Source organism: Pagrus pagrus, assembly GCF_965226575.1.
Source record: "Pagrus pagrus genome assembly, chromosome: 1".
Classification (NCBI taxonomy): Eukaryota; Metazoa; Chordata; class Actinopteri; order Spariformes; family Sparidae; genus Pagrus; species Pagrus pagrus.
The window spans coordinates 15,617,478-15,641,358 of NC_140185.1; the positions used below are offsets into that span (position 1 = coordinate 15,617,478).

The window sequence follows — 23,881 nt, forward strand, 5'->3', positions numbered from 1 at the left end:
CAGATAAGAGGATTTTTTAAATATTAAAGCTACTTGAGGTGAAGTAAAAAGGGAAATCTGTGACTCAAAGGGTTAAAGTCAGAAATTCTCCATGTCACTGACACCATTTGGGGCTCATTGGGGACAAAATCTTACCAATATGTGGGTCTGTTGCCTGTTACACTTCAAGAGTCCATGACATGAGATCTCTTGCAAGCAGACTTTTGTCCCCGAGCTCTTCCTGCAGCTCACATGGCGATGCGAGGATAATTAACTTTATCCGGTTACTTTAAAGCTGCAACCTGCACGAACCTGCTAACTCCCCACCAGCACCCAACCTTACGGAAAATATCAGTCAGGGGAGGTATTGAGGATTAAAACTTACTGTGCTGAGTGCTCACTGCAGATTAATTAAAGTCCAACACGCTCAGCTCCTTTGCTCTACTTTCTCCATCCAATAGTTTCCTCCTGGTGACCTGGTTCAGATTCCAGACTGGACCGGAGACATTGGACCGAGCCTCTGACCTCTGTGTTTCCCTTCCAAAACAGCTGGCTCGGTGGCTAGTTCAGCTGGCGGAGGCTCATATACTTTTGTAATCAAGACGTTCTGGTTTTGAATCCACATTGCATATCATTCTTTTTTCCTCTCTGTGGGTCAATCCTACATCTCATTGCTTTCAGCTGAGCAATAAAGCAAAGAAACTAGACAAAAACAGAGAAGCGCAAACAAGCTTAAACAAATAAAACGAGAGAAGAGCGAGTACAAAGATCAAGAGAGCGCTGTGGATGTTCCAGCTGCAGTGTTTGACATAAAAAGAGAACGTGTGGGAGAAAAACCCTTAGTTACCTGAGTGAGAGCCCCACCCTCTTCAGTGTGTGTGTGTGTGTGTGTGTGTGTGTGTGTGTGTTTCCTAGGGCGAGGCAGGTGTGTTAGTTAAAAGCCCAGAGGGAGGAAAGATGGTCTAATGATACAGTATCCATGGCAACTGAAGCATCATTTCTCGATTTCTCTCTTCTCATAACAAACCTCCGTACTATTCCCCATCAGTTGTCTCTTCTTTCCTCTCCTCTACATCAAGATGCCCATCTTTATTTAATTCCAGAGACCAGCCACCTAAATACGGCTGTTTTTTCCCATTAAGATCCATGAATCGTTCCCTGAGATATTTAAATGTTCAAAAAACGCCACGCCTTTACTAATCTCCCAATAGTAAAGAAATTGAGAAGAAATTCCCAGATCTGTCCCTTTATCTGGACCAGCACCAAAAGTTAACAGGATCTATTCTGGGCCAAGACCCATTCTCCATCCAAGATGCGTGGGAATCCGTTTAGTAGTTTGTTTGTAATCCTGCTGACAATCCACCCAACCAACAAACAAGCGGCACATTCAAGTTCATCCACACGTCTTCATGAAAGATGTGATCTAGAAGCGCAGAGACATAAGTGCTAGCTAGTGAGCTAACCACTAAGAAGCTAGCCAGCTGGGAACATGATAGCAAAAGTCAGTCACAAAAGCTCTCTGAGCTTCTCTCTACTTTCTCTGTACTGCACAGTTTTTTCAATTTCATTCACAGGATTGCACATCAATACACTTGATACAGAGTTACTGAAGTGGCATGCTAATGGTCGGTTACAGCGTGCTTTTTGCTCCATCACTAAAGGGCCAATAAGTTGAAACTGTTTATTCAAAAGACATAAAGTATTTTTACCATTGACTCATGTCTGCAACCTATCTATTTTTGGAGGAACAATTTATACTCTCAAAGTAAATAAAAACTGACTGTGGAAGTTATGATAGCCTCCTCCATTTTGGCATTTCTGGCTCGACAGCACTGTCAAGATGTCTCACTCATAAAAGCGGTGAAAAATGTGTGTTGCGACTTCGCTAAAGGAGAATCAATGAAAATTTGTGCAGATTTACAAAGAAAGAGACACTGCTTGCACACAGAATTGCTTTGGATTTGCATTGAAAACATGTTATAATGATAACACTGTATCATTATAACCCAGCAAAGGGAATTTGTTTCTCTCTACAAAAAACTCTAAAAAATATAATTAAGACTAAACTAACAAAGATGGAGATTATTGCTGTGTAGGTGGAAGAGCATTGTGCAGTAGCAGCTGGAGCATGTGGGCGTGTGTGGGAGCTTCATTACCTTGGGAGCATATCTGACCCCACATCTTGAATGAAATAGCTACAGATTGCAGGTCAGACTGCTCCAGCATGCCCCAGAACGCCTCTCCGGCCTAACTTCATTGCAAACACACACAAACGCACACGCATACTCCCACACCACTGGGACGTAGCAGCTTTCAGCATGAACATGGCTGTGAGGCATTTATAGTATTTAGTATTCAAGCAGAGTCAAAGGCTGTGTGAGAGTCTGGATATCTGTGGAATAGTGTTCGGTTACATAAAGTGTGGAGAGTATGAGTGAGTGCAGAAGATAAGGGGAGAGCAGACAATGGATAGGTGTGGCTGTATCTCAGACCAAATGTTTAACACATTTTCCTCTCAGTGAATGTCGGGATGATAAATACATGTACAAAAGAAAAGAGACTTTTCTTTTTAGCTTTTCTTGACAAAACTAGGATTGCATCAGTCAGCTCTGACTCAAAGCGGTCACTGCAATCTTTTTTAAATCACCAACACACATACCTAGCTCCAGTAAGACTCGAGTTCATTTTAAGTTTCTTACTTTCCTCTTTGACTTTTATATGCAAACGATTTTCTGATGCTCATGTATCACAAAAGGTGTGTAAATATGCAGGATCCATTCATTATTTTTCATAATATGCTCACGTTGGAAACTTGCGATCCGAGCACCATTTTACAACTACACAGTACACTAATACAACAATATACAACAGGTGCTGTTTTTGGCTTCTGTTTTGCTCTTCTGAAGGGAGAAGATTGGACACCTCTGATCTAGTTCGTCCACAGCATGCAAGTGGATTTCAGTCCTGGTGAGACTGCACCATTACTGTCAAGCTATCAAGCAGTCTAAATAGTACAAGTACTATTAAGTTCTTAAACACCAGAGGGCATTGTTGACAAGTGTGCCGATTGAAAAAACAGAGTCAATTTATTGAATTTTAACCTTTGAAGGTCTGAAAACCATCATGTTGTGAATTAACTTCAAATGACTGACGGTGTGCTAGATTTTTCTTGTTTTGTTTTTTGATTAATGGTTTTTGCTGTCCCGTGACAGTGTGCTTACTTTCATTGGAATGTTTACTAAAAGATAAAGGTCTTACTGCTTTAATTATTAATTTTTATTATTATCAACAAATTTGTTGCCAAATGACAAGAATGAAGGAGGCAAGATTCCTGAGTTGATGAAAACACATCCCGACAATGGATGAATTTCACTTACAGACTTGTATCAACTGTAGATCTTTATTTGGATACTATGCTGCAAGATGGCAAACTGTCTTCACAGGAAACACCAGCCTTATTTCAATCCAAAAGTTTTCATGTTTCATAATGGAAAAATTATTGGGAAATACTATGCAAACTCTGACAACCATAGACAGTTTAGGTGCGTTAATCATCTGCCCTGGTGCCACTGATCCTTGTAACTGAACACTGACTCGCACAGACGCAGGCCAGAGTGGGACCCACACAGTGTGGGGTTAATGTTGGACACAAGTCCTGAAACAGCAGCTGTGTTCAGCACTGACAGTTTGATGTTGTCTCCATTTAGGTCGGCACCAACCAAGTACGACTGTAGGGTACAAGTACGACTGTAGGATGGTTTAGGGGGTAAAAGGGCAGATGAAGCTGTGTTCCTGCGTGTCTGTGATTATCATACAAATAGACTCCTGGTTCTATGGGGAACAAGATCGCTGGCTCATGAAATGACAGGAGCAGAGGGAGGGGAAGAGACCCATCCAGTGATTATTATCACAGCGAGAGCCTGGAGGCAAACCACCACGTTTATTTTGGAGCAGGTGGGGGTTACAGAGGACAGACAGAGAGACAGACAGGTAGTGGGGCTAGACAGGTGGTGAGCCAGGTGTTGTTGATAACAGAAGAGTCTCTTCCTCCACCTGAGGCCAACAGGGAACCTGCTCAAGTCCAGACAGGAGAGACAACATATTGGGGCTCGGGGCATGTGTGTGTTACATGAAGTGTGCCTGTAAAGTGTGTGTGTGTGTGTGTGTATGAGATGCTCTTAACAACAAAGTTCTGTTGCAGTTGGGAATAAGACCCTCCTGAGAGAAACTGGAAATAAAAACTTCTTTTAACACACACGCACACACACACACACACACACACACACACACACACACACACACACACACACACACAAACCTGTAGACATACTGTACTTCAGACAATAAACCATCATCAAAGACCATCTGAAGTACCAAAAACATCCTTTTCTATTTCAGCAAGTGATTCCACATAATGGGGGCAGACAAAACAATGTGAACATGTATCATAATGATGAAAACATTTAACTTTTATAATTAAAGAAGACCTATACTTTGTATCCCCTTTCCTTCAATGTTTAATATATGTTCTTGTGCAAGTAAAAGATCCTGAAGTTCAAAGTCCACACCAACATAAGCTCCTCTCTCCACAGAAAGCACTGCTCCTGAAATACATACGTCACCGTGTCACACATTTCCATTATTAATGTCTAGTGGCTAGTGGGGCACATAAGGATTGATTTAGCACAGCTGCTCTGGTGTTGTTAGTGGTACTGGGTCAGGCATGTGTGAGCTAACCAATCAGAGGAGACTATGTATTCGTGAGGTTGGGTCTTAAAGAGACAGAGGGGGAATACACTGCTGCTGCACCGGACAGTATAAAAACTGATGTGTTTTTTGAGCATGTAAACTTATGTAGTAGCAACCCAAAATACAATTACGAACCTGAAAATGAGCATTTTATGTCTCCTTTAAAGTCATTTGCCAAGTAAAAAGCTTTGATTCAAATTATCTGACATTCTATTGCAATCTATTGATTCCACAATGGAGCATTTTAGTTTGTAACCAGCTGTGCTGTTGTGTTACTGGCCGTTTAGACAGAAAACTACGCTGTAAAACGCAAGGGGCTGCATAAGTGTGGGTGTATCTTTCAGGTTCCAGGTAAGGAAATAAAATACAATCCAGAAAGACCAGTTTGAGTTTATCACATGGCATAAGACAACACAATATTTTATAGGAAGGATTTTACAACTTCGGAAAGATTAACGATAGAATTACGTAAGTCACATTAATAAGTAATCAACCAGGAATGTGGGCTTGCATGTATCTGATTGGCCGATGCAGGTGCATTTTTTTGTTTGTTTGTTTGTTTTTTGCCAAGGGAACATTGAAATAAATGGGGCCGCTGGGTTTTTATATGCAGCGTTAACACTTGTCTGAACACAAACTTAACAGACTAGTGCTTACGGTATTAGTGGCAAGTTTGTTTGAGTTTATCCTTACAGTAGCTTTAAAACACAATGTACTTTACAAAAGGCATTCAACTTACAAATAGACAATGATGGGAAGGACAATTGAAGGCATTAAAGTGATGACAGCTGTCTAAGTGTTGTAACAGTCACCTGCTAATGTCAAGTGTATCCACCAGTGGAACAAGAGTGTCCTGCTGGTGAACGATGCCAGAAGAACAGCAGATGCAAACACCTTTCTTTATTTCACTCTTTTCTTTAATTAATCGTTTCATTTTTTTGTTAAATGGGTACGGATGAATTTCTGGAGCTCCGTTAGGTGTCTCATGTTGATTTAAAACCTCTCATGTTAAGATGCTGATCATCAGACCTACTGATAATGATGCAAATTAGCCTTTACCTGACATGACCCACCATTGTAACAGTAATTGTACTTTTTAGGAAGCATTTGGTCTATCATTCTGAGTAAATTTTCACGTCAACTTTTTTTTCACTAAACCAAATAAAGACTTTCTGTTGTCTGTGATTATCTTACTCTTTGCACGTTTTTCTTTTTTCATGCCTTGTCTGAAAGTGGACGATGAGTCTTGATCCTGCCAGTATTGACTGTGTACAGACACCAGCAAGAAGGACATTTGCACAAACGTCTAAAACATTAGTAGGATCCTTCATCACCCTGCAACCTCATTACAAAGATTTATATATTTTTTCATGTGAAAGCATCTGTCACCAGCCTCAAACTGAGGGGTTTATGTGGTGCTCGCCACTCTTCTTTGTGTCAAGTTCTCATTTGGAAAAGAAAAATGATATCGACAATGCTTCGGCAAGATGGGAGGGAGGGGTGTGTGTGTGTGTGTCTCTGTAACACTCAGTGCTACAGCGGCTTCACACCACAAAGACCTCCTCTTTGTCTGCTTAACAAAGAGAATTCAAATCAGAAGACAGACGGTTATAGATTGCTTCCTCTTTCTCCTGCTGCAGAGATAAATGACAGGGATAAGCATGCTCTCTCTCCCACACACACACACGCACACACAGACACGCAAACGAGTTTCCAGTCTCTATTGTCTCTGCATGTTTACTCTGCCTTGCAGGTCATGTCGCCCGATGACGTGTCCTCTATTGGCTTCTTCACACTGCTTTCCATCCATTTGACAGTTGGTAAAACTAGTTTTTGGACTTCCAACAGGGGCTGGTTATCAGCATGATCACTTTCAGCTGTCACATCAGTCACAAACTCAGCTGATTAGATGATATGTACTTTAATTGGTTTCTTGTTATCTGAATAAGCCGTTTGATGCCATGTTTTTCTACTTGCATCCTTTCCTCATTAGTGCAGGTTTGGTCTGATCTGGAGGCTTTTAGCATGAAGAGCTTAAGAGGTTTTGGAACGTTCCTAACTGTGAACCTCGACCCTTTGAAGCCTGTGACCTCCTCGTCAAGGGGTCACAAGGTTTTAGCCCCAATGCTGCGGTGACACCCAACACCTTTCCCCAACCCCCACTTCGACTGCATCTTAAACCAGAGGACGTAAAAAAAGCCATTTAAACCGTAGCAGGTTTATAGATGGGTCACACACCCAGTGAGCAAATACAGACCGCACATACTTCGGAGATCAGAATTTCAGCTGTGAAGAATCTCACAAGCGATAAAGTGTTGAAACAGCAGAGGAAGGTGTGCACCCTCCTTCACCTGCCCAAACTGCACCATTAACCCCTCTTTCATGTGTTACATTAGCTTCATCTTATACACGAGAAAACCAGTCACCCGTCTTTACCCTCCAGCTCCACTGCCTTCCGTTTTTTATGCTAATGCATTTTATCCTCCTCCTCTCTCCTAATTAATCCCAAACTAAAAACAGTAAGCACATTTATCAGACATTCCTTCAGGGGGGTGTGTGGTGGGGAGGAGGAGGGGTGGAGACACCTCATCCCCTCTTAAATTTTAAAACTCTCTCCTTCCCCATCTCTCTAATCTTATAAAAGCAACCATGAAGATGAAGATCATGAAAGACGTTTCTGGAGAAACATAACGTCTGCCTACTCGGTCAATTAAACCTCACAGAGAAACATGAAAGCACGAAATCAAACGGAGAAAAAAAAAAAAGAAATCCCCAAACTTTTATCAGTTAATTGCTTTCCAGTTTCTTCTACTCATGTCAGCCTCTAATCAAAAACGAGCAAGAGGAAAATGAAAGGTGAGAGGAAGGACTGAGCTCTGCACGGTAGGAGAGAAAGGAAGGAGCTGAGAGGGGAGAGATGAAAGGTGAGTAGAGGGACAGTTTGTGTTAAGTCCCACCTAAGGGCTGGGGGAGTTTAATGTGAGTGTGTGTGCGTGTTGGGTAAGAGGCAGCGAGAGGGCAAAGGTCAAAAGTCTGGAAGACAGGAAATTAGCCACACCTGAGGATTTACGAAAAAGGCTGCTTGAAGCACTCAAGACTACTTTCAAGACACACCAGCGTGTCCGTTTGTGTAACACATCAGTTTAAGGCTCGAACAAAGCTTTTCTTTAAAATGTAAGATATTTCTAGTCCTAAAGCACAAGCAACTGGTATATTTCTTTTTAATAAAGGATCATAAGTTAAGGAACGCTGGATATAAATTGAGGATTCCTCTTGCATTCATTCTTTTATTCTCCTGACCACTTCTATCCATTCTGCAGTCCATCCTCATATCAAGCTTGTTCCCTCCCCCTCTACTCTCCCTCTCTTTCTTTCTACCCCCATCCTTCTCTTGCAACATGGTGGGGCTCTGCTTGGCCTTCATCCATTTCCGTCTGTCAATTAGCCAGGAAGCAAATCCCTCTCCATCTCTGTGACAGGACAAAGACGGCAGCACCACACCACTTTACTGCTCCTGACACAGGACGCTCAGCAGAGTCCCAAAGATACACAAACACTCTTTACGACGTGCTGTGGCCAATAAATCCAACAGAAACATACATGTGCTGATACTGCTATCCTCCGGCATTTAGGATCAGTTGGTGCGTCAGCTGTGTGGTGTATTGCACAAAAGCTGAGTTACATCATCATCATCATCATCCTGTGTACTGGTACAAGTCTGAGCAATATAAGTCTGCGTGACACACTCTGTGTCAGTTAAGCTTTTAAAGAGGAATACACACTAAAATTGTGCAATATTTTGTCTGTTTGTCTTATTTAATAATGACAGCAAGATGTTTTCATGAGTATGAGATCCAGTTAAGCAATAGTCAGGATATGATGGTGAAGCTGTTCATTCAGTTTTCCATTTGTTTTTCATTCAACTGTTCCAAGCACATCTGACAGAGCAGAAGAAGTAACATTTTAATCAACGCTTTCTTTTTTTAATGACGTTATTTCCTCACTCGACTCATAAACACAATGTTTTAAACTCCCTCCTGGACAAATTTCAAAAGTCTACCTGCAAGTGTTTCACCAAAGACTGATGACACCAAAAGAGGGCTCAACGGTATTTTTCTATACTGCACCTACAATGTTACAACAACATGTCTACGAACTCAGTCCCACAACTATACAAACACATCAAGTTCAGCATGTTCAATAAGAGACGTACCTAGGCATTCTGGGTAGTGTAGGTACTTAGTAGTAGTAGTCATTACATTGAAGGATCACTACACCTTTGCTTACCTGGTACGTTTAAAATGGCAAAAGTGTAACTCAACCAGAGGTCAAACGGAGTAAAAAAGTCCTATGTAATTTTCTGTACAGTATCTTTGCAGGTTCACACAGGCTACACAATTCAAAAGGACACATTTGCGCCTGTCTCTCTCCTGCAGTACAAATTCTGCAGAAAAGGTGAAATTCAAATTATATATATATATAAAACCACTAGACCCACGTTATATAATTTCTTTGTTGGAGTGATATATAACGTACTTTTACAACAATGTTCAAACCAGGGGGAATCATAATTTAACAGAAGATAAGTGCACTTCCACAAGAGTCAGAGTGTTCCCACACTACTTACTTAATGTCTTTTGTTTGGATTGAGATTAGTTTCAGAAATTACATACTCTGTGTTTAATCTGAGGGCGGACCGGTTTACCTTCAATTAGAAGTAAAACAGGCAGACAGGGAAGAGTGCGCGGATTGTTCCTTTAAGATGTTTTGGACTTACCTGTCAGCATCTCCCTGTCCAGACGACGTGTTTCGGTGGAGTGTCTCTCGGACGGCGGCCATGCTGTCCGGCAGGCGGTTGAGGCGTCGCGTGTACAGACCCAAACCTCCATCAGTCATGTAGCTGCGAAAACACAACAAAGCACATAAGATATAGTCACCATATTGTAAGATTAACAATTAAAGGGCTCAGAAAGGATTTGAAATTGTTCAGCACCACAGTTGTCTAACAAGCTCTGCTCTTCTTCTCAGGGCTGCTCTTGTTGTAAATAACGCAGGAGGAGCCGACATCCATCTAGTTTTCCGGCCAAAGCAAAATTCTCATCAATCAGGGTCGAAAGGTTGGCAAAGAGCTCCCACACAAACCAAACTATAGAGCTGAAGACACATTTCTCTCATGTGGCCAGCGGTGAACAAGAGCAGTCTGTAAAAGAAGTGACAGCTCAGCAGACGAAGATGAGTCTGTTCTTTATTCCTATCGCCATTCATCTACTGAGTCCGGAGTCCATCATCTACTCCAAGCTGGGATATTATGATTGAGTAGCTGAACATTAAGAGAAGCTAAAAATACACTGTATATGTAAGGGCAGGCTAAGTAGGCCATTCACTTCATTTCATAACGGAAAATCACATTCACAGGGAGTTGATTTATTGGTAGCTGGAGTCAGAGGCTGACCGTTAGCAGCAGTTACAGTCTGAAGCTGATGCTGAGGCCACGATCACTTACACAAACATTCCCATTCAAACTAAAACAACACTAACTAATTCCCCAAATATTTACCCATGGAGGAGATTCCTAATGGAACTAAATATTGACTCATTTGAACCCAGGTGTAATTTAATGAAATGTTTGCTGATTTAAAGTCGAGGCTGGTGAATGCTCTCTGTGTGATGATTCTGTTTCTGCAGTTAAGTGAGTAGAAAAATAAGCCCAGCGAGAGTTCGACCACTAAAACACTCTCTGTGTGTTATCTCTATGTGGATCTCAGCAAGGGGCAGCCACGCACACACACATAAACTCACATTTGTACCTGCATGTATATACAGTAAACACAGAGTACAGTGTTTCCTATAGACAGAGCTCCTTTGTGGAACCTGCAGTCAAACAGAATCATCGTCTGAGCTGCAGATGACGGAAACTTAACGGCGATCAGGAGTCACTCAGCAGAGAGCAAACCTGCACAGATGCTGAACAAACTGCAGTCCGGGCCCCAACTAGTGAAACAAAACCAGCTTAAAACATGACGTTGAGACATTGTCGCCTTCCAAAGAAGTTATTGCAGAGCCACATTAGCATTAATTTGGAGTGGTTTTTGTGTCCGCCTGATGAACATAAGTTGAAAGTTTACTCTCGTTATTGATCTGGTTTGGTCTCTATGAATTTCCTGAAAAAAATATTTGGTCATTTAGCTGCCACACATCATAATACTTCACCAGCTGGTTGTTAACTTGTCTGTGGGTTTATAAGGGTGTTTTTACCAGCCCAGTCATCAGGATATAATGTTAGCAGTGCAAACCACAGATAGATCCATGGTTGACATTTGTACCAAACGTGGCATATCACATTTACATCATATGCTTATTAGCCAACTTTCACATCAGATGGAGCGATGGGATGGTGGTGGCACTATTACAAGCCAACATGGCTGCCCAGCAGCCGGCCACATTTTGAGTCACGCCATTGGATATTTTTAAGGACACCCGAGCACATTTTTCAGATGTTTTTGTCTGGGAAGTCACACCATCTTAATCTGTTATTGTAGTGACCAAAACAGCCATTTAAAGTCAAACCATGATTATTTCCTAAACCTAACCAATTGTTTTTGTGTGTAAACAAAATTAGTTTGTGAAAAGGGAAAGAGCTTGCAGGCCGGAAAACCAAAACAATTAGCTAAAAGAGGCTAAAGAGGCTACAAAGCTCTGTAGCGCTGAGGAGAAACTGCAGCGATGGGTGATAATTGACTGTGGTGATACAAAACAGATGTACTTTCTCACCACAACATGAATGCAGTATGAATGCTTTGGCTACTCGCTGTCTCTCTCATCTGGTAGCAGCCTGCTAACCACTACCAACAGTCCAAACTAAACATGGACATTCAGCATTTTTTTTTACCATGCACCAGAGAGCTGGAACAAACTTCCAAAAGAGTTTTTTGGACTTTAAATCCAGATGAAACACTTCTACATTCTCTGCTGTCAGTATTCATCAGTCATTTCTATCATTTTGCTTTGTGTTTTCATGCCTTATGCTGTATTTATTTATTATTTAGAGAGACAACAGACAAAGAAGAGAGTTCAACTCTGACAGAGTATCCACTCTGAGGGGGGTTAGGTGTCCCTTCATCCATCATCCCAAAGCAAAGTCACCTTGAGGATGGTGGGGCAGTCTCTCTCTCTCTCTCTCTCTCACACACACACACACACACACACACACACACACACACACACACACACACACACACACACACACACACACACACACACACACACACTCACTCCTTCACACTAATGAGTGACCGAGCCACCCTGTCCTCCTGTTTCAGATGCCTGTTAACCTGTGACCTTCTGCGGCAGGAGAAACGTGTCCAAACAAGACAGTTTATGGACTGAAACTGTGCAGTCAGGTAGAATTTACAGAGCCGTGCAACTAACAGAAGCAAAAGTTCTCAAGCAAACGAAACTGCAGAAATATTTAACTTACTAAGAATGTATTCACTGTGGTACTGACAGGAGGAAATTCACAAAATGTCACGCTCTGTAAAACAAAACAAACATTCGCCTCGAGAGCTTCTGAGTTCTGTTGATGGTTTAAAACACTGACGTACCTTTCTGCCTCGAACATGGTAACAAAGTTAGTCCAAAGCAAAACAAACAAGTCCAGGTGAGGGTTGATCCCCGTTGATAAAAATCTCCAAAGCAAAAGAGCCTGTTTTCAACTGTCTGGCCACTGTCTGCTATCAGGTCTGAACCTGTGTGTGAGATCTGCTGTTATGTGAATAATATTAGCAGGTGAGAGCGTGTTTGATCATGGCGATAACAGAAGTGTGTGAACAGTATCACTGAACAATGAACTATGTATAGATTATGTGTCCATGTGTAGCCTGAATGTGTGCAAGTGTGTGTTGCTCTGTGAAAGCTCAGTGTTGGTATGCAGCCTCTCTCCACAGCTCCACATGCTTTTCCCTCCTGGCTGGAGGTTGGGTTTGTCTGCGAAAGGTGGAGGAGGGATGGGAGGGAAGGGAGGGAGGGAGGGTAGGGGGAGGGCAGCAGAGGGGTAGATCGGGCAATATACCCCTAAGCAGAGGAGTTGGCGAAGGGGGGAGGTTCCTTGTCTCCAAGGGCCAGCGGAGCAGACAGGAAAAAAGGAGCAGGGGGTTGGAGATTGGATGTAGATACTAAATGTGGTGTCATCAGTCATGCTGTCTGTGTTGTAGGACCGAGAGCACTAAATAAATTAAATATGAAGAGCTGATCTGTTTATCTCAGTCTACAGTTAGACTGCTTATAAATGTCTAGAGTGCTGATGCTTGTGATTGATTGTTTTTCTTTTTGGTTTTTGAATTAATAGCTTTGTATACAAAAATTAACACAAAGGTGAAACAGTAGCCCTTTTTTTCCAGAGTAATTATATTTTTTTAGATCAGTTATTCAAATTCTGTTCCATTTTTTGTTTAGCTGATCAAAAATACATTTTACAATGTCACGGACACATGGCTGTATTGTTCTGGCAGTTAAAGGCTGAGTTAAAATATACAAATATTATTTGCTTAGACATCTGTCTCTGAGATTTTTACCTCCAACTTGAATTTAATTGAATTTGTGATGCAAACGGCATAGAATCGGGACATCTTAAGATTCATCCTGCTATTTCTTTAGTACGAAGTTGTAGAGCGAAAAGCTGGACAGATAAAACCAGAACTGTGTGAATGGCTAGATACAGCAAGAGGTGAACAATCCATATTCTTTGTTTGTAAGTTACGAGCAGACGTACTCTTTAATTGACGTTTAAGTGAAGGTAAAGAGCTGAACAGTAGGAATCTAAATGCCAGCTCCTCCTCTCTGGGTAAATATCCCACCCTTGTGTGGAAGAACCAGTTAGTGGATGCTAACAGGCCTGTGAAATGGCCTGAGGATGTGGAGAGGAGTGGGGGCAGGTCATCAGTCTGTGTCTGCTTTAAATGGTTAACCCATTGTGACGTCCAAATAACTAAAGAAATTGTTTTTGATCCCAGGTCTTCTGGTGATCACAGCCCATTGTTCGTGCTATATTATGTCTTAGGGCAGCTATGAAATATTAATGATACAGGGTATTCATGCAATGTTTTGGATGTCTAGCATCTGTGCAACATATTGCGGTAAAGTACTGTGCAAAATTCTTGGTGTGTATCTTCTGTTGTGTATTGATTGGTTGATTGTACATGTGTGCTGCTATCTTCTTTCAAATGCCCTCGACTAAATTTTATTACATACATTTATTACATATTATAGAAAAAATTATGAAACTGATGCTGGAAATAATCTGTAACTGCAGCCGAAACACTGTCAGATCATCAGAAAATGCTCTAGCTGAAATGATTTATATTTAGTCTGGCTCTCCTCACAGGTCTCACCCTGCATGGATATCAAGTGAGCACATGGCTCTGCTCACCTGTATCCATCACTCACCTGTCCAGGTGTTGGCTGTAGCTCGGCCTTTGTTTGCTCAGCCACAGACATATCAAGTAATTCAAGAGCACTTAGCTTGCTCAACTTCTACAGCTGCCTCAGGGGGATGAATCAGTGCAAATCCATGGGGGCAAGAGGAAGTAATTCCAGTCTTTAAGAGATCTGGTTTTATTCATCTTTCTTTGCTGAGCTCATAGACACTTCTCTATATTTGCATTAATTTGATTCAAACGAGTCCCTGAAACATCTCTATGAGCAGACCCTGCTCTCTCTCTCTCTGGATTTACAATAATCTGAAGGCCAGTTGGCACCTTTTACAGTCTCACCTGATAATGCTGATATCAGCAGGAGTTTAAATTGCACAGTGTGTCAGCCAAGGTATGAAGGGGCCTGTTTCAACATGGACAGTGGCTTTGAGAGAGCAGGTTATCAGTATTACTGCATCTGCAGGCAGAGAGATGGGATACTTGTGGGATCTCAGCTATACAGAATAAATGTTGCTAATGCCACTGAGGATAACGAGGGGGGATATCATCTGGCACCTGGGTCACAGGCAGGATTAGAGAGCAAGGGACACTACTGCCCTCTTCTGGCAAGCTTTCACAGCCTCTGGGGTTTAATCACATGAAAGTTACACAGTGTCAGACTACTTCTCTTTTTCATCCTTTCTTGTGTGCCGAAAAACAAATAATACTGTCATTGTGTTTTGAATGATTAACTAGAACATCATGTAAGACGTTTTAGAAGCTTATTTTTATGATAAAATTAAGCTGCTGATGCTTTCACACATAGTTATCTGTGTTTGTACAAACTGCTATGCTAATAAAGGGAAAATTCATAGACAGTGTCTGAAATACAGTTTTATGTTTTTTATACCAAGAGAGATAAAAAAAAAAAAAAAAAAAGATTATCGACCAATTATCTTTTACTGTCCAAAATTACAAATGTTGTCTCTCCTTGCAGATTTTAGATTTAATACAGAATCAGGTGCTGCGTTAACTGGCTTCCTCAAACACACTGCAAGATACAACCAAGCTAATTAAGAGCCTTTTCCGTGAAAAGAACAAGATTTCTAGGGCTGCAATTAATTAAGAGTTAATTTCATTTGATTGATCTATTTCTATTTTTTTATTACTTGATTCAGTGTTTTGTCTACAAAGTCTGCACACAGTGGAAAATGTCTGTCACAAGTCCCCAGAGTCTACGTTAATGTTTTAAAATTGGTTGCTTTGTCCAACCAATGATTCAAAAGCAGAAGGCGTTCCTTTCACACTGATAAAACAAAGAGAAAAGCTGCAAATGCTCTCACAACGAAGAAGCTGAAACCCACAAATGTTTGGCATTCCTGCTTGATGAATGAACAACATTGCTGTTGAGTGACTTCCTGTCGACCACATCTCGATTCCTCAACTAATTTTTTCAGAAAAAAATCTTTCTGTAAGATTTAAAAATCTCCATCAGAGTAACCCACTTACCCGCTGTTGACATCATCAGTGCGCGTAACGTTTTTGCTCAGCACGTCTCCGTCGCTCATGTATCCAGTGACCTCCACGGAGATGCTGTCCACGTCAATGTCCTCCCCAGCTCTGTCTCCGAGATCCACGCTGCAGAGGGCTCCACCTCTGCCTGCCAGCTGCCGTCGGAGGTGCCCGGGGTACAGGTAGCGTCCTCCCCGGCTGCCATAGCTGTTCCCCATAGAGGGGGCATCGCCCGCTTGCAGACGGGGGCTGGACTGGCCAAGTCGCCATGACGACAGTGAAGGACGGGTAGAAGTGAGGCTGAGGATGCTCCGACCCCCTCCACTGTTGTTGCTGCCACCACTGCCACCTCCGCCACTGCTGATGTCTGTGGTGACGCTGCCGTCGAACGTCGTTTCCAAGGTGCTGAGCAGGGAGAGATGGAGACATTTTATTTTTCTGATGATGTATGTATGTATGGTGCAGTAGTAGAAGAAACCATAACACAGCTAAGAGAATAAAGTGAGCTAGAAAAGACACACTTGTAAAACTTAAACCTCTCAATGGATAGTAGTAGTAGTAGTTTCACTTTCACAGTACAGATAAAAACAAGTCTTCTCTATTGATCGTCTATGATTGTCAAACAGTGGAGATCACAAATTTTTCACCACCAAAACCAGATCAAGCCGATTTGTCACGCCAAAATTCGCAGAAATCTACTCAAAAGATTTTTAGAGTGAGAATATAGAACAGAGTTCTGGTAATCAAACTTCCAAACTACAAGAGGCAACTGCATAATCTCCTCCGTGAACACACAGAGAAACAAAAGATAAGAGAACCTTTGTGATGGTCTAAAACAGGAAAACAGGACATATGAACCTCACAACAGAGCCTAAACTAAGTCTAGACAGCTGGGTCAGCACTGAGAGCAGAGGTCAAGATTCTGCAGGAGGGAACGTGACTGGAGCTAAACCTGAATCAAAGACGACATGAAAGACACGCTCAGCGATCAAAGTAAAAGATCCTCAAAAGAAGGATGAGACAGCAACAATCAAAGAGGTAATACCTGTAAGCCTAGACAGACACAGTCTGCTGACCACGAGGCAGTTCAGTCACTGATTTAAATCCCCAACAGTTAGCCTGATTTGGCCTGTTTACCACTCAGCCGTAGCAGCCGTTGTAAGGCGCTACACTGTGATGATCCCCAAACAGTAGAGTTTTGTTTTACACTGCAACAAAGTGTTGTATTTACGAAAAGGTGAAAGGAAATCCTTTAGATTAATCACTTTTAAAGATATTTTGTTGCTTTCATTTGTATACAATGACAAATTACAAACACTTGTCTATTAACTATTAACTCTTAATGTGTCTCTTTACAAAAGCTTTGCTTTACCAACTTAAAAAAAACATGCATTACTTAGTGAACAATGTGGCTTATAATGATAATTATACTGCATCTACTCTGGTAACTACCATATGTGATGTGACCTGAGATTAAATCTCATTTCACAAAGTTTGCAGTACACAAGCTCATACCAAAATAAAAGTAATCAAAACATATTTCTGAAAATAAAGAAGAAGAGAAGTTAAACACCAAGCTTGTTAAATTACTTTACTAGACACTTCTCAAAAGCAGAGTGTATGGGTCCACTTGTGAGCAGCAGTTAAAACCAGCTGGGAGAATTTGAGTCCTTACCTGTGTGAGACCTGAGTTCCTCGCAAGCTGGACATGGTCTCCTCCAGGTTTTGCCGCAGGTCTGCAATGTTTTTGACAGTACGCAACCGCCTTGTTTCTGGGTCTTCACCTGCACGAGACCAAAAGAAACAAGCTCAGATATGTTTACCATTACAATAAGAGTTAATTCATCTGTTCCTAACAGAAAGATGCTGTACTGTAATTGATCACCCACCTGATAGGTCCTCGATGGAGAGCTGGCTGGTCTTGGTGAAGGCAATGTCTCCGCCTATTCCTCCTGAGCCGATCTCAGGGTTCCCTGTTCCCTCGGCGTCTGTTTGGGATCTGGGGAAAAAAAAAAATTGCACAAGGGATCAAAGAGGGGGATATCATCGATTCTGAATTATTGTGCATTTAGTGGGAACCTAATATTTAGCAAATTGTCACGAAAGAGGGATAAACCTGATTAAGAATTAAATCTGCTGTTTTGCGAGTCTTGTGACCGGGGTCCAAAATGAACGCCTACTAAGCTCCAAATGCCAGTAGAGGTTGTCTTTGAAGGATCAATCAATACGGATCACCCGCTGCACAGGCTGGTGCTTTTTGAGACGATGACGTTTGAATGCCTCGGTTATACATAGCCTTTGGTCGGTGCCTGATCCTAGACTTTGTCCTTGTTGACTAGAGTACACTCTCTCTGAGTGTGAGTCAGTCAAAGCCACTGACTGCCTCTGACACTGCACAACACAAAATAACAGCATCTAGATGTTTCTTTCACTCCTGGTTAAGTGACTTAATATTTGTTGAAACTTCAGGTTATTTTGATGCAACCATTTTTTTTTTCTGGCAAGGTGCTTTCTTTTTATCATTTCAGTCCTCAGTATTTGAGGCTGGAATTTGAATTGATTTCACTTCTCATTTCTTTCATTTTCTGTCAAACATACTCTTTCTGTCAGGTGGAGGTGCTATAATCCTGCTGGTAATGGTACATGACAGGTAAACCGCAAAAAAAGAACACTTCCGAGCGCTGACGATGGGGGTGTTTTGTAGGTTGGGTTGGTTAGCTGCAGGATGTACAGAGGGAGGAAGGGCAGCAGTGCAGGAAGTGTCAGGAGGCTAATGAGTGGCTGGTAGAAAGGACTCATTGAGAACGAGAGGGGAACTCCTTCCTTATCACACTGGGACCGGGACAGAGGTCAGAGGCACACAACATCCACACATATTTACCCAGATATGTGGACACACAGATGTAGACAATACACTGAGCACACACAAACATGAACAAACACAGATGTGACATTTCTGGTTAACAACTCACAGATGGCTAGATTTAGGTTTTGTACTTTTAGATGCTGTCATAGAATCAAAGGTCAGCTATGTGATGATTTTTAAAAAATCTCACACACTTTATATACCAGCTTATACACTAATATTTAGTTATTTAAACGCATAGATCGATACGAAAAACGTACTGAGAACTGTTATCAGTTATACAACTGAGCAAATACACTCTAGTAAATATTTGTCAACTTCAAATAGAAGTGAAGAATTCAACCATGCCAATTCTGGAAAACGTGCAGTGTGTCAGTAAGAGTTGGACTTGGAGGTGCAATGTCCAATGGGTTAATAACTTTGTTTCACCAGTTTAAATTTAGCCTGATCTCACTTGCTGTCTTGTGGTCGATGTCTGATGCATATACCCACAAACCTAACAACAATAATTGTCACTGTAGCTAATTAAGTCACAAATATTCCATGTGAAACAGAAATACTTAATTTGAAGCCAATTTTCCCAGTGCTTTCACAGGTGTTTACAGCCCCAGTCTGTGTTATCTCACCTGTACATGAAAGGTGCGACAGTGGCCATGTTGGGGTGGCTGTGGTGCTGTTGAGTCTGAGGTAGCTGCACGCTGACAGTGTTGCTGGCTGTGCTCTGTGTAGTGCTTCCTCCTGCAACTGGGGCGGCGCTGCTCTTTCCCTCTGTGGAGGCCAGACTGGAAGTCGAGCTGGAGTGTCTGCTGTCCCTGTCCCTGTCTCTGTCCAGGGCCCCGCGGTGCATGACGAGACCCCCTCCTAACCGCATGCTCCGAGGCCTCTCCCCCGCCTCCTTCACTGAGGAGGCTTTCCCCCCGACTCCCGGGGCTTTGCCTCCTGGCTTTGGTATTCCGCTGTGTGCAGGGGTTGAACTCTCCTTTTTGGCCACTTTACCCCCCTTGGGAATGAAGCTGGTGATTTTAGAGGTCCTTTTGTTTGAGCTGTCAGTGTCTACAGAAACAGGTGCTACTTCCTCCTTAAGCTCCTCCCCCCTGAGCTCTGTCCTGTCTGGGACAGAGATGCGTTTCCCCACCTCCTTCCCTTTCTCCTTCTCCTTTCCCCTCTCCTTGTCCTTGTCTTTGTCTGTGCCTTTGACGGAGCCCTTCTTGGCAGTCAAAGCTCTGCTGAAAGTGCGTTGGGCGATGCCCCTCAGGGCGATCTTGGGGCTGCTGGCGACCGTGGTGACTGTCGTACCTGCTGCGGGAGCTGCTCCGTAGGCCGTCCCGTTGCTGGTCCCGTTCATGCCCGGCCGGACGTTGCCATCCTCTTCCTCCAGAGGGTCAGTGTTAGAGCCTGTTTCAGCTCTTTCCACCTGCCCCGCTCCAAGCTGCCTGGCTGGTGCAGCACTGTCCGCCTGGGCCACTACGCCATTGGAAGAGGTGGAGGATTTGGAGCCTCCTTTACTGTTAAAGAGCTTTAGCTTCTCCAGCATTGACTTCTGAGTGACAACCTTAGGAGGAGCTTCACTTGCCAAGGCAGTCTTACAGGAAGTGTCCTTCTCCTGCTTGATGGACTGCATGGAAGAAGAGGGGGTGCTGGTGGAGGAGGGAGAAGGAGAGGAGGTGTGCTTGGAGCTCATCGACTTGCTCCTCCAGGGCTTGCCGTTGCTGTTGGGCTGGGGAATGGCCGTGGTAGAGGAGGATGAGGATGACGAAGAAGGGGTAGGACTCAGAGCAGAGGTAGCAGCGGGGATGCTGGTGGAGGAGCTGACGGTCACTGCAGATGACGGAGCATGCTCAGTCATCACCGAAGGCTGTGAGGTCATGCCCTCTGAGGAATCTGCACCAGAGAAGAGACATTTCATTAAACAATGAGATAGGAAGGTACGATTGAGGAGGAAAAGTCAAGCAGAGGGAAGATCTGGGGGAGAGAAGAGAAACCAGATGCTGACCCCACACAAAGTGACCTTATAAGGGCCTGGAGGTGGCCTGTGTTGATGCAGCCAAACTTGCCATTACTTTCCTTCGGGCTAGCCACCAAAACTGTTAAAAACCCCTTAGCACTAACAATGAGAGGAGCCCATCACAAACTGTTTATAAAAACAATGAGGAGCAGGCTCATGTGCTTTAAAGTCTTGCCAAGCAGACTGAGTCAAGACGCTGTGCTGCAGCACTTATAAGGCTTGGACTTATATGGACTGCTTTTGGTCAGCGTCCCTCTGCTTTACAAAGAAACACTGTCTGGCTACATCTGGTTATATGCACTCAGTCCCTTGTAGATAAGATTCATAAACAGGATTCCAATGCAGTTTAACTTGCAGATGAAGAGAACAGAAAGCAGTGTAAATATGCTCCAGTAAACCACTGTTACATATTTATCACCCAAGAAGAAAATGTCGAGGTAATTCTGCAACAAGTGACTCAGCAGCATCTCAACAAGCAAACTTACCCAGAGCTGAATGAGCAAGAGAAGAGCTGAAATCCCTGTTGTAAGTCACTGCTCTGACTGTGAAAACTAGAGTGTCCTGAGGGCTGCTGAGGTTGTCAGTGTGGTGCTACCAGCAGCAGAGTTCAGACCAGTAACATTTGAATATTCAAACACCAACGGCCAGGGAGGGAGAGGGCCTGTGCAAGGAGCACTGGGTGGAATTAATCATAACATTTCCGTTGAAACATACCCCTCTTACTTTGTGTACACACACACACACCCACCCACCCACACACACACGCAGACTTCATGTCACTGCTGCTGCTGTGCTCTGTCATAGAACTGAATTCTCCTTTGTCTTAAGAAGTCATTCTTGTTAATTTTCCTGGACTGGACCTGCATTCACATATTCATGATCTCAGTGCTTTTTGTATGAATTCTGCCTGATGAAGGTCTGAGGACAGAAACAAGTCACGTGACCGACAGTTTACAGGCTGTCTTGGTTCTTTCACAACCTTTTTCCAATACAGACAAACAACTTTCAAGGATTTGAAACCTTGAATTAGGCAATGGTTGCATTAGCATGAAGATATGAATGATATTTGATTTTAGAAAATGTAACCAATTTGATTTGGATTTGAAAAAATAATGAATTAGCTCTACAGGTCGCTCTGTTGGTCAGTCCACAAAAAATTCTACACCCTTTGGCAGCCATGGTTTTCGCCCTAGGGGGTTGAAAGTTAGCATGGAGGACATGTGTGTGACGGTGTGTACATGTGAATGCATGGATGCCTGTGTGTATCGGCTTGCAGCTACTGGACACTTTTTTACTTTTGAATGAGAAAATAAGACTTTTGGGGCTCAACCATATATTAAAGTTACTAAATAATGTGCATACAGAATCATTCCCTGTCTGTCTGATGGTGCACACGGGAAAATGATCATATAACTTTCACAGTGCTTTCACTCAACCTGCTTGTTTACCTCTTTCTCATCTGGTTCTCCACTTTATTTCATTTTTACAGCGCCTTTCATGTCCTAATTGGAAATAGGCACTCGCTCGCCGCCTTTCCTTTCTCTCCCTGTTTAGCATTTAGTGAGAGCAGCCTGAAACAATGCAACCATTAGGAAGTGATTAGAGCCCAATTAGCCGTGCTAGCAGTTAGCAATTGGAAAAGTGGGTCAGGTTGCTAATAGCCGGTTTCCTATTGGAGGTGGCTGAATGAGAGGGGGGACCTGCTGTGATTATGGAGCCGGCACAGAGAATAAGGGGACTGGGCACTGCAGGTTTGGGATGAGTGAAGCTTTGATTTGGGCCAGCAGGACGGTCTGTGCTGTCCGTGAATGGGGTCAGCTTGGATTTAGGATCAGAAAAGGAACAGAAGAAGAAAGGCAGGACATCGAGAGGCCCTGGACACTGGGACAGCTGGTCATTGTCATGACTGGACCCAGTGACCGGGACTGACACGCTCCAGTTGAGTTGCTAAGGGTGAAGGAAAGTGGTCAATCTTCAACGTGTTGGGTCAGAAGTGACACCAGAGTGATGGACTTGGACACTGTTGCATCACAAACTCAACCAAGGTTTCCGGAAAAGGTTTAACACTTTTGAAACATCAGTTTGCCACAAATTAAAGTCAGACTCATGTGTGTTTCTGCTGTTTTTTAACCTATTTTTTTCACATTTAAAAAACGTAACCACAGGTTGGGGGTAAAGATTTAATGTTGTGTATTCCTTTGAGGCTTTGTCAAGCTGAGAAAAACTTCAATTTAAGATAAAAAAAAAACCTCCCAGTTTATGACAACAACCACAACCATATAGATAAAGACCAGGTATAAAAAATACTGTTCAATAATCAGATCATAACTTGTCACTATGGATCAATCTGGCTGTTTCCTGGCTGCATTTTTTTAGACACCAGCTCCTCCTTATCAGCACAAAATGCACTTATGGAAGCACTTTTCCTTTGAAAATTAACTGCTTTCACCAGGACCTAAGACTTTGTCACTGACCTGATGACCCTTTGTAGCCTTGGGCCAAATCCTGGAATTAAACTGCACCATTACCCCTCTTTAACTGTGCTGGTCAAGCTGTCTGCTTGAGGAAACATGCTGAAAGAATTTCACTGTTTACAACTCAACTGCTTAATTATAGCAGTCATTAGAGAATAAAATCAAGAGCAGAAAATGACAGTCGAGGAGTAGCCAAAGGGAATGGGATCACAGACCACCACAGCGTGCCTGTCTGGCATTAAAAAAACCTGTCTCACCCTCCCTGACTCTGTCTCAGGGTCAGTCCAGCTGCCTACTCCTCTCAGAGCCTCCTGATAACATCAAGGCATTTTGGGAAATCAGCCGAAGTGGACCCAAAGCTCCTTTCACGGATCGTCACACTCATGTGTCAGTGCGTGTGTTCCTGTGTGTTAATGCCTGTCTACAGCTGAGGAAAGGCATGTAATTTCACACAAGTGTCAACACTCTTCTCTCTGTGTGCACATGTCTGTGCATGCATGTCAAGTTTACGAGAGAGGGGGATGTTTGTTCTGCTCTGCGACTTCAAATGCATTAACCTCTGTGCCTCTTGCAGGACTGGTGATTGGAGCGCACACAACTTGCACACAAAAAAACAAGCAGTAAATGCATTACAAGCAGCCTCGGCTGATACTGTTTAGACATCACAGGCTTTCAGCCCCTCTCATAGGGGCACTGGTCACGAGACATTAAGCTAAACCTTCTCAGTCACTCAGCGACCAAATTGCTGACCTGAAAATGCCCTACTTACATACAATTCACTCACATATAGCAAGACTGAAAACATGTTTGTGCCTTGAAGCCCAAGGTGCATTGTGGGAAACGTTCTTCCTGATTGGTCAGCTTTATTTCAAATACTCCTTGACAGGCA

The 23,881-nt window shown here is 42.9% G+C and overlaps 1 protein-coding gene across 8 annotated transcripts in view; it reads right to left on the reverse strand.

Annotated features, from left to right (window-relative positions):
• The window catches only part of nav2a (neuron navigator 2a), a 220,004-nt gene that overhangs the window by 35,605 nt on the left and 160,518 nt on the right, over nucleotides 1–23,881 (reverse strand). For all 8 annotated transcript variants that reach the window (XM_084354889.1, XM_084354887.1, XM_084354883.1 and 5 more), the window contains 5 exons: nucleotides 19,140–20,394; nucleotides 17,537–17,646; nucleotides 17,323–17,431; nucleotides 15,645–16,052; nucleotides 9,506–9,628 (listed from right to left, as the gene is read on the reverse strand). In XM_084354889.1, coding sequence (XP_084211015.1) covers nucleotides 9,506–9,628; nucleotides 15,645–16,052; nucleotides 17,323–17,431; nucleotides 17,537–17,646; nucleotides 19,140–20,394 — 2,005 coding nt within the window. The remainder of the gene's footprint in view (nucleotides 1–9,505; nucleotides 9,629–15,644; nucleotides 16,053–17,322; nucleotides 17,432–17,536; nucleotides 17,647–19,139; nucleotides 20,395–23,881) is intronic.